Source organism: Syngnathus typhle, linkage group LG8 (assembly GCF_033458585.1).
Source record: "Syngnathus typhle isolate RoL2023-S1 ecotype Sweden linkage group LG8, RoL_Styp_1.0, whole genome shotgun sequence".
NCBI lineage: Eukaryota > Metazoa > Chordata > Actinopteri > Syngnathiformes > Syngnathidae > Syngnathus > Syngnathus typhle.
Window position 1 is genome coordinate 246,713 of NC_083745.1, and position 12,213 is coordinate 258,925.

Consider the following 12,213-nt stretch of genomic DNA (forward strand, 5'->3'; position numbering starts at 1 on the left):
CGCTCACGTTTTCCCCTTCCTAAACATCTTGCACTTTTTTTTTTACATGTCCTTTTTTCCTTTTCCGCCGCGGCTTTAAGATGCATTTCAGACCGCAGGGATATCAGCGCGTCAACTTTCTAAGAAGAGCGTTGCGGCACGCACTGAGCGCGTTTGACTGAAAGTTCCAAATATGACCCAAATCCGGATTTGCAAGTAGCGTGCGTGCGTGCGTGCCTGCGTGCCTGCGTGCCTGCGTGCACGGTGGTCATGGACTATGGAGGCTTTAAGTCTGTCCGTAAACGCGGTGTCCTACACTGTGGCAGCTGAGCTGCACCCGATCGATGATGACCCGTTCACCGGACCCATCAAGAACATCGCCCCGTGGAACTTCACCATTTTGGCGCTGCTCATGTTTGTGGTCACGCTCCTGTCGCTGAGCGAAAACTTCCTCGTCATGTTTGCCACATATAAGTTCAAACAACTCCGACAGCCACTCAACTACATCATAGTCAATTTGGCTATAGCTGACTTTCTAGTGTCCCTCACAGGAGGACTGATAAGTTTCCTGACAAATGCAAGAGGTTATTTCTTCCTGGGCCGGTGGGCTTGTGTGCTGGAGGGCTTTGCTGTCACTTTTTTCGGTAGGTGCGCCTTTTATTACACTTGGCTGATTCATTGCATGACGCAAAAGACTTTTCGGATGAAAGTTGTTTGTTGTGAAAAGCTCATTTGGGCTGTCACTCAACTATATGATGATGATTGAAGTTAAGTTATGAAAGTTGTGCGTTGAAATGGAGTGCAATCATGATCCCGGGAGGAGTTCGACAAAATAAGACTTGCTTCATGAATGTTGAAGACTTGAGACCTCTTAAGTTTTTTTGTCTCTCCATTTGTGTTTGTGTGTTAATTTCAAGCTGCAGGTGTCAGTGTTGCAACATCTTTTTCTTCTTTTACGACCATGATGAATAATTATCATGACACAAAAGTTGCATGTCGGATCATGACTCCAACATCTGTTTCTACCCTGTGTGGAAAGGTAGATCACCAGACCCAGATTAACTCTTGAGAATTTTGATATATGTATTCAAAATATTCATCAAGAAATCCACTTGATGACAGATTTCACTCAGGATAGTCACTGAGAACTATTACAACAATGGGCTCATGCATTGTTTTGATGATGATTCTTTTTTACGGGCGGGCGGGCGGGCCAATATTGGACTCAGCAGATGTTAATCGTCGATCACCTCGCATGGCTTATCGTAAGTGAGTTACCAGCATTGAGACCGCTATTCAATGAACTCAGTGAATTGGGTCAAGAGCTGTGCTGAGCATTTGCTGAGTAAAGTAAAGTTCATTCAGGCATGCATTTGAAAATCTTGCTTAGAAATCGGACGCAAAATGCTACTTCTGCAATTACTTACGTAGTCTGTGTCATGCAAAAGGCAGTTCCTTGCATTATCCTCCAAATGGATATGATACTTGTTCTGTTGCATGAATAGAAAGTTTTAGTCTTAAGTTATTAGTATTTAGAAAGTATTAAATAAATACATGTGAAAAGCTGCAAGGTACAAATTAATTTAAGCCAATAAAGCAAATTTTATTAGGACACATAAATAAAGTCTTTCTGGAGGAGGATTTATGACCACAAAGCCAATGCAGCATGATTAAGATATATGTTGAAACAAAGGTTAGCTTTCATGCTGGTGGCATAAAACACAATTGGCCAGACTTACTAAAGGTCGGTGCGTGCAAAAGCTGATGTACCAACAGAGTCTACAAATGATGGCATCTATTTGCCATTCCTAAATAAAAGCAAGATATGATGACATCCCCCCCCCCAAATCTCCGAATAAACCTGGCCGCAAAAGCTGAAGCGCAATCGAGCAAGTTCCCTTGCTGTAATGTTTGTTTGTCTTCCAGGAACATTTCCAATGTCCTCCATGGTGAAGACCATCAGCTGGAAAGCTCACCATTTTTACAACTGTTGTCATATACGGAATATTTCAGCTCTTCTCTTAATAAATCACACCTCCTAAAATACAATTTGGGAAGCAAGTAAATCAGGCCCATTGCGTTTCAACCATGACCAAAAGAAACTATCTTGCATAATACATACGATCAGGTGATGTACAATCAATAGGATTGGACTGAAGAGAAAATCCAGCCTTGTCCTAAATTCCGACAAGTGTGTTAGTGTGCTCAGATGCGTTGGTGTGTGTTAATAAATTAGAAATGAATTGAACTAAGCAGGAAACAAGTCGTCCCGGTTCTTTTTTGCTCCGGATTTCAATCGATTTCGAGGCGGTGGGAAGAAAATATGGAGATGTGTGTGAGACTTTCGAAACAAATGCACCATTTTCTCTATTTGTTATGGGCTGCTAAAAAAAAAAAAAAAAAAAGACACAAAAAGTGTCCGTTTCATTAGTGAATCTTTGTATGGCTTCATGTGTGAAACATAATTGAACATCCCGGTTTCCACCACTCTCTTTTGTCCTCCACACTAAGCTCAGACACTAAGGGTCTTTGGTTGTGCAGAGAAAGGTAATTACCCGCTGAGTGAGTTATTACCATAATTAAAGAGGTTTTTTTTTTCCAGTCCATCACGAGGCAGCCGAATTCAACCACCTCAGATCATTGAACTATTTCTAGCATTAGTAACTTGACACGCCTTTGGCTTCGTACAATTGCGATTGGTTGTCAAACAATAATAAATAGCCGCACTGTAGGGGGAGTTAGTTATAACCAGGCCATCCCATCTCCCTATGCTCCCAAGCATAATACAATTGACCATAATACAATTTTCAGTGACGAGAGGGAAGCCATTGCAAATGCAGGAACACACACACACTTAACATGATAACATTCTGGAATTGTGTTACATCCACAAATGAGAAGCACTGAGCGCACATATTAAAAGAGGAACGGGCTTAGTGCTGGATGGGGGAAGGTTGGGACACTCTGCGTTGGTTAAACACATATCAGCTGATTAATGGCCCTTTGGAAGTGGGTATTTGAGCGCTGCCTGCCTGCCTGCCTGCCGGCCTCCTTTTTAACCTGTCCGCACGTGATTTGACATGTGAGTTTTGCTTGGGTTGATTTCCAGTAAGGCTTGCACACCACTAAGGCTGGCTTTGACCATTGAGTGATTGTGTTTCTAAGCTCAATGAAAACAATTTGGAGGTGCGTCCAAGGGGCATTTTTGCGGCCGGTGCAGTGCTGTTGGCTAGGTCATGTCAACTCTCACTGGAGCGGTTTGCAGCCCAGTGCGAAGCGGTAGGGATGAAAATCAGCACCTCTTAATCTGAGACCATGGCTCCCTGCTCGAACCAGTAAGGGGATGATTAAATACCACCTCAATTGATCTCAGGGTTTTCATATATGGTATCAAGACACTAGTATAGGTTACGTTTCATGATGCGGCTTCGGTATTCCGCCATTGTGACCGACCTGCTGTTTGTCCCAGGAATCGTAGCCCTGTGGTCTCTGGCCGTTCTGTCCTTCGAACGATTCTTCGTGATTTGCCGACCTCTGGGCAACATTCGGCTGCAAGCCAAACACGCCGTCATGGGTCTGCTGTTCGTCTGGATCTTTTCCTTCGTTTGGACCTTCCCTCCGGTTCTGGGCTGGAACAGATACACTGTCAGCAAGATTGGGACCACCTGTGAGCCGGACTGGTGAGAAATATCCTCGGCACATTGACGGTATCCTATATGTAGATGTCGTTGCTGAAACGAAACAGCATTTCAATCCATGTGTGTCAACCAGGTATACGTCCGACATCAATAGCCACAGCTACATCATCACCTTCTTCTCCACTTGTTTCATTCTGCCTCTCGGACTCATCTTCTTCTGCTATGGGAAGCTCCTGCGGAAGCTCCGGAAGGTCACAAAATGTTTTCTTTTACAAAGGCAATGGTACTTTGGGATTATTGCATTGAAAGCATTGTTCGGAGCATAAGAGATGGACAAGGGAATCGTCATCCCCAAAGATTGTCTTGCTTATTAACCAGTTGCATAGTGATTTCTCTGACCTGAGTCTAGCAGTAGCAGTGTACTGAAAAGTGCCTTTGACTTTCATTTGACCTGTCAAGCCATATCAGCAAAATCTCCAAGGCTCTTCTTCCCCTGTAGGTGTCCCATGGCCGTCTGGCCACCGCCAGGAAGCCTGAGCGCCAGGTGACCCGGATGGTCGTCGTCATGATTATAGCATTCATGGTGGCATGGACACCATATGCGGTCTTTGCTCTACTGGTTACAATTCATCCAACCATTGAATTGGATGCGAGGTTGGCTTCCATCCCTGCATTCTTCTCCAAGACGGCCGCGGTGTATAATCCAATCATCTACGTGTTCATGAACAGACAGGTAATATTTCCTCTTTTAACGGACGCTTAGACATATCACTATGTGTGTACATACATACAGCAGATGCAGTGGATCCCAAGACGTCTATAGTGCCAGAGGAGTTTGTTTGCTTCTAAATAATGCACATCATATGAATAAATCAGATGCACAATTCAGTAGGTACAATTGTCCATATGAGGCGCTGTTGAAAAATGCATCAGCCACCTATGTAATGCTTGTAAAGTTGGCTAGTGCTACCGCTAGGCGCATTCGAGTCACATTTCTCTTGTATAAATTTGCGAAGCCTCCAGAAACAGCATAACTGATTGATCCGATATCGACAAATGTAAAGTTTGTAAAAAAGAACTTTACTATACTGCACTGCACTCGACTCGACTCAAACGCTCCTTAGTGACTGTCGGTATTTTGGTCTCTGGATTTTGTTTGTTTATCGGATTCAAGGCAGCAGGCACATGACTGCTCATTCAATCATTTCAAATGACCAGAGACTATCAAGGTCTTGGTTAGGCTTTCTTAATATGACGGCGCTAAATATTATCGATGGGAAATGTGTATGCAACATACCGCCAACTAAGTGTGTAATTGCATGGAAAAAAAGCCATTCAGACTCCCCTGGAGGGAACTGCATGGTGTCTGCATGTCCATAGGAGTGTCCTACTTGTTTAAACGGGTCAGCCTCTGTCAACGTGGGAAAAAGATGTAAATAAATACAGAGTCCAAACCCCTACTGCTTAAACTAAGCAGCCAGTACTTGAAGTCAAGTGACTTTTATTACATCATGCGAATAAGATTTACAAAAACGCAATTACATTGAAGACACGCAAACTGAGCCTTTGGCATTAGGTCTGGGAATGGGTTCAGTCTCTGCACAGAGATCGCATGAGCAGTCAGTCTCCTAATAGTTAGCAGACTAATGAATGACACAAACTAGAGTGCTACCTTACTTGACTTGCAAGCCATGGCTGGATAACAAATCACCCTGTGCTGCTAAAATTGGCTGCTACACATAATTGGATGACTAACATGGAGATACTCCACCAAAGCACTTACCAACCTGATGAAGAAATAAAATCACCTCCCCCACAACTTCAAAAGATTGTTACCGTATAAAGCTTTGTTGATTGTGAAACGGACTTCCCAAAACGCCCATCTACTTGCAAACAGAACAGTCTTGAAGATGAATGACCTGCATTGAAGACACACGGTTATGGAAAGTAGCGAGAGCACATTTAGCGAGCTAATTCGGTTGACAACCAAGTGAAAAGTGATATATCCATTCTTATTGCACAGACCTCGTGGTCCAGATGCTTTTCACCTAATCCGTCCTTCTGGGGGGGGGGATATGGTTGAAATAAAACGCTTCTCTTAAATAGACTCAAAACAGCATTGAACGTGTTCTGTTCTTCACATCTCGGCGCCTCTAAATCCAAGGCCATTGTAAGCTCACCCATTTTCACGAGTGGGATATTTCTGGAATTCACGGCATCATTTTTATTACATTTGGCACCACGAGCAGCTTCTATTCAAGGAGGAACTCGTTAAAACGTGAAGGCCAAACTGACAGCCAATCACATTGTTTCAAGATCAATTCAGTAGTGGTGTCGATTCATGTGATTTCTGAGATGAACAATGTGTGTGCTAATGATACATTTGGGTATAAGCTTGCAAACCAACAATAGAAATACATGGATGGTGATGTCTTTTCTTCCTGTGTTAGGAATCAATTGCTCAATTGTCATTCAATTCAGCAGTCACAATCACCCTGCAATTTCACAAATCAATGCTGATCGATTTCAGCTCTCACGCTGAGCCTTACACGTTCCAAATGTGGATGGATGCGCGTACAAGAAAAAAAAAAAAAAAAAAGGTTCACATTACTTTAAATACTTTTAGTCACTTCTTTAAAAAAAATCTTTTTTGCTTAGCTCAATAAAGGTCAGGGAAATCTACAATCTAGAATTTCAAACAAGCTATGGCAAATTATGTTCAAGTTAAGGGCTGAAAAAGAATAGAAATGACAGCACAAGGTCTTGGTTCCATGAAAGAACCTGTGGGATCAAGTAGTCTAAAGAGTAAGCTAATGAGGAGCCATTTATTTACAGAAACAAAACTTAAAGCAGATGCTAGACTCCTCACGCTTTTCATTTGTGTTTAGTTCAGGAAGTGCATCATCCAGCTTTTCACCGGCATTGTGGCCATGCCAGAAAGCAACATGAACCAGACATCAGAGCGACCAGGAATCACTGCGGACAGTCAAACGGGAGAAATGTCCGCCATTGCGGCCCGTATCCCCATCGGCGGCGCTACAACGTCGCCCAGGTCGGAAGATTCGCCAACTGACTGTGCTTCCTTTGCGCAGCTCCCCATCCCGGAGAATAAAGTGTGTCCAATGTAACAGCTACTTGCAGCAGGTCTACTCCAACTTGAAAGAAAAAAAATAATAACAACACGCAACTCTTGCCAGACACATCTTGGGACTTCCCACTAGTCATTTTTGAGATGGATTAAGCTCAAGATATGTCGACTAACCTTTTTTCCCCCCTAGCTGTCACCTTTGCATTTCATTTGCAGTCGCTGAGGAATCAAAAGCAAATGAAGTGCATTGGAATTTCATTTGAATTGGCCCTAAATATTGCTGGAAAAGAAAATGCGCAGATAGAAACGTTCCCAATAGATAAGCTTGACCACACCTGCACAACTTTGAATCTGCTACAAAATGCAACTTGCACTTTAATCCACTTTCACGTGGTAACTCCATCGGAATACCGAGCTCCTGGAAAATCACAGCGTCATATTCCTATACCAAAATTCTGCCTTTCATCTACTCTCCTTTCTTTCTTTTTCAAGCCCTGAGACAAAGCCTGCAGAGGATGCATTGTTTTACTATGCTGTTTCAGTTTGGCAGCGCATCTTCAGTCAAATCCACCCATCAAAAAGTTAGAAACCTCTGTCGGAATTTGTAGGCTTTCGTTTTTGTTCATAGTGGGTTGACTAGGGACTGGCGATACTTTTATCCATCCGTACTGCAGATGGTCAGTGAGGGGAGTCCCTATTGCCTGGACTGCTGAGATTCAAGGATAAGACACGCTATGCAGTGAAAATGAGAACAACGAGCACACAAAGATGCACACAGTAGCTAAATATAGGCAATAAATTGATTGACACACTTCAATGAATTATCTTCTCATGGGATGGGTCAGTTTTCCTTGCATTTTAATGTATTATAAATGATATTAAAAAAAATATATATAAAAACCAAATATGTATAAGAAACCATAAGCCATTTTGGGCAATTCTGTATTTGTGAGCATGATTGGATTTTGCAAGTTAAGTCAGGAACATGTACATTGGATAAACGCTTGTTTAGCTATAAGATAAGATAAGATAAGATAAGAGGAACTTTATTAATCTCACGTGTGAGAAACTGCATGTAACAACAGCCCGATTTAGGAAGGTACAAGTAGGGGGATAAAGGTGCAAAAAGAGACTTCTGGACCGTAGTCCTCCGGCATAAAAAATAGAATACAATATAAAAAGAAAAAATATGGAAAAACAACAACAATTGTAGTAAAGCTAAAAATATAAGCTATGAATATTTACAATATTTACTATAGCGGCTTTATGCTTGTAAATTGCTGATTTAAGCCTCACTTTAGTAGCCATAACTGTTCAGGACTTGCGCAACAGATGAAAAAAATCCTGACTGCTATTTCATTGGAATTTCTTCTTGCAACCAGGAAAAGATCTGACTCTAGCAAATGCTACTGGCATCATGACACAATAAGCGAGAGATTGTTCACGTACATGCGGGAAATGAAACCTTAATACACCAATGAAAACAAGGTACTAGGGGGATAATCTTCACATGTCTTAACTTCCTTCCTACAAAGTGAACTTTGTGGTGAGAGTTTGAGGCCCTTTTCTGTTGCAGCGTGACTAACCCTAACACAAAGAGCTGCTTAGAGGACTTTGGTGGGCTCCAACTTTAGTAGCGAATACAGTCCGTAACTGCGGCTCTGTACAACACTTTGCTCTCCTGGATGGATGGATGAATAGACAAAACAAATCCCCAGAAGAGTGATTGATAGCCGTTTTAGCTGTTGTGTGTCTTATTTGTCCATGGCAATGTAGCGATACGATTTTACATCAAGTGTATACTGTAAATATATATATATGTATGTGGTTCATACATGCATTTCAACTGTCAGCTGTTGTTTTATGACAAACTCCGTAGTAGCGTGTTTGAATTAATACTGTTTACATTAATTAAAGTAGTTGATGTGGCAGCCAGGTCACATGTTTGAAGAATCACGCACGCACGCACGCACACATATGTAAATGTGACAAAGTGTTCTCTTTTTCTTGCCTTTGTGTTGCATGTTTGTTTTCTACGTCCAATCCTGTTGGTAGTCTCAATTCCACATGGTGCACAATGTTCTGAAAGTAATTGTATGGTGTTTGCTGTGTACTGACTTTGTGTTTGAATCTGTGCCCAATCCGGTGGAACAAGTGCATTGTGTTGCTTTGTCATCATGATGAGAAGACACCATTGTTCATCTCAACTGTGATTTACGCGGACATATTATCATTTTCACCCGTATTATAATATGACAAATGAGATTGTATGTTGAGATTGTACCTGTCTATTATTCCCCTTAACTTGGTATTATCATCAATTGCAAATCAATAGGTATGGTGTCGAGAAATAAAGAATGGCAAATGCATTACAAAAGTCTTAAGAGCGTAACTGATTGTGAAATTGCTTCTAGAGATATTTCCTCCGCTGATGTCCCCATTCATCCAATTATTTCACCGGTCAAAACTCAGTAAGGTCATGACCTCGCTATACATAGGTGTGAGAGTTTTTCAATGAATTAATTCTACACACACGAGGCAGTCTGTGGCTAGTGTTATACAAGTAGAACCTATGCACAGGGGTCAGCAACTCTGGTCCTCAAGGGCGCCTGCCTATCCACAATGTTTGAGATGCATCCCTCGTCCAACACACCAGCAAACTCTGTCCAAGCATGATAGCAATCATCTGAAAAAACATTTTCTTTTCAAGGGCCACAACACCCCTTTGAAATGGCAATTAATATCTCGGCAGGTTACCAAAGCATCTTCATCAAAGTCCAGGTCGGTACAGAAGAAAATATGCTCGTGGTGCACACGCACGAGAGATCCATGAACTCACCAATTCATTTCCCAGTTCAATTAGAATTGGTATTAAAAAAAAAATCCTCACCATCGCACTGTTCCCATTTTGACATCACGCGACCGAGACGACGTCGTAACTTGGGATTACGAGGCTTGAAACAGGATGCTCTTGGAGGTAATGACATGCTCTATTTTTGTGACTGTCGCAAATCTGGCTAAGTGTAAATCTGCGCAAAGACGTCTTCGACTTAGTGAGACACGCACAAGCTATCATTTTTTATAATGGGCTGTTTTGCAGCGTTGCAGGTTCATAAACGTTATGTGCTGTGGTTGGTTGCCTGTAATGTTTTCCAAACAAGAATTGTAGAAATGCTTTTTTTGCTTTTGTACTCATCTTGTAACACTCTTGTTGTGATCTGTTCTTACGTGACTCAGGTAAAGTCTCAGGTGGCGACACAAGAAAGTAAATCAGCCTGTAACTTAGATTGTCCGTCTTCAACATTGGTCTTTTCAAGGTCTTTCTGAATTGCCAGGTTGAAGCGATCAATATTTGCAACTTATCTCATTCGGATGATGGATGTTGGTCCAGATGTACGCCGTAAAGCTAACGCCACATCACACATCACATCACAAACTATATGAACTGACACTGACTGCATCATATATAGTGAGAGGTGGCTGTAAATACTGATGCATGCAACATGCCCAGAGACATACTACAAAAGGGATAATGCAATACAGAGAGAGTCCTTTGAATCTGATTTGAGCTAAGGCGTTTATGTATAATAGAGAATAAACATTGACTAGCCACAATACTGTAGATCTACAGAATCTTAACACCAGATTTGATTGCTTTTATGCCTTACACTCATGTACACTGTACTCACCAGTAAAATGTAAAGGATGAAATATAGGGCCTGGGTCATGGGATGGATCCATCATCTTTTCTATCCATCCATTTTCCAGGCTTGTTAAGCAGGGAAAGACAGACTTCCCTCTCCCTAGACTCATTGACCAGCTCTGATCTCCAAGGTATTCCCTGAGTTTAGTTTCTAGCTCCCTTGTCACAGAGCAATACCGAGTCCACATGGCACGGATCTGCCCGTCAGTCTCTCGTGCCATCCTCTCACTCATAAACAGACCCTCAAGACAATCCTCGCTCGAGACACTTGCGTGTCATTTTTTGTTGACTTACTTTATAAATCAAATTTGAAAGGATTGATGCAAACTAAATCTTGCAACACATTTGTTTTTCTATTAGGACCATGAAAACACCATACAAATGGTGCATCAGTTGGCATAATGTAACACCCGTAAAATTGGCTGGCAAAGGCCCAAGTCTAAAAATGAGCCCAATTTCAGGAGAAGAAAATCATTTAGCAATAAATCCACTTTAGACTGAGAATATTGAGTTAAACGGGGAGTTGCCTGATCTATAGAGACTCTCAACCTTTACCGCCAGTGGGGCCAGCTGACACAACGTGAACAACTAACAGACCCGATGGCATCGTCAGGTTTCGGCTCAAATTGTCACGTCAAATGGCTAATGTGTAAATATTCCACAGCATCATTCATTTCTTCACAAAATGAAAAAGAACATTGGTGCTTTCTATATCCCCACATTTAATCCCATCATTAATTTATAGGTTGTCATCAATTCATCAGCCTTTTGCTATTAATATTTGATCCCAGGAGAAAGGAAAAGGCAGATGATGAAACAGACCAGATCAAAAAGCCCCTAGGTTGTTGGTCCATTTGGGTCATTTGGTGAAACCCAAAAATAACTGCACATGTCAGTGATGGATTTGGACAAAAATAGGTGATACATTTGAATATTTTCTAAATGAGCTTCCAAAATTGGTCTTCAAATAAAATACAGAATTATTCAGGATAATTGTTGGCAGCAAATTAAAAAAAGGTGCAGAATTCCTTTGTGACTTTCCTGAAACAAACGACAAATACTGTGCAGAATGAGCTCCCCGAACAAAAACAAACAAATAAATATATTATATATGTATACAGTATGCCCAATAACAAATATATGTATACGAATATATATAAAAATATCTGATGTGGTATAATAAATCGGTGTTTTTTTTGCATTCCTTCCCATATGATTCAAATGATGACCATTGAAATATTCATTATATGATCATCATGCGAACACAGACGTGCAGCTATGTAATGACTTGGATTGCATGGACTGACTGACAGTGGCTGACTGGAAAACATTGTTTACACATTCAATTCTAAAATCAATAACAGATGTGTGCTAAGAGCAAGCCAATAGCACTGCAACACCTAACGTGATTAGACAATCTAATTACACTTTAGCACTGGGTCACATGATGAAGAATACGCTGGGCAAATGTGATGTGGCTAAATGTTGCTTTGCTATAAGATTGAAGATCATGCTTATTAAAATAATGCCTGTGGACGGACTCCTGTTCTGTTTAAAGTGGGAGCAAATCCGATTTACCGCTCTGTTTGACACATCATGGCTGCTTTAATGTCCACCTTGAGGCATGGCAGACAGGAGGCAGATGCTCCCAGAGGTTAAGTCAAGATCAAGTCCAAACATGTGAAGTCTAATCATGCTGAATGAGGAAAAAAACAACCCCGAAAGTTTTTTTTTTTTAATCTTTCACAGCGTCTCTTACAGACTAATTAAAGGAACTTGTTGATTGCATTTTAAAGGACTACCAA

The 12,213-nt window shown here is 41.4% G+C and overlaps 1 protein-coding gene across 1 annotated transcript; it reads left to right on the forward strand.

Moving 5' to 3' along the window:
- Positions 1-253: 253 nt before the first annotated feature.
- valopa (vertebrate ancient long opsin a) lies at positions 254-7,172 on the forward strand. The gene is made up of 5 exons (XM_061285965.1): positions 254-623; positions 3,449-3,659; positions 3,751-3,868; positions 4,117-4,350; positions 6,506-7,172. Exons 1-5 carry the CDS (start codon positions 257-259, stop codon positions 6,743-6,745), a joined length of 1,170 nt encoding a protein of 389 aa, XP_061141949.1. The 5' UTR covers positions 254-256; the 3' UTR covers positions 6,746-7,172.
- Positions 7,173-12,213: the final 5,041 nt, after the last annotated feature.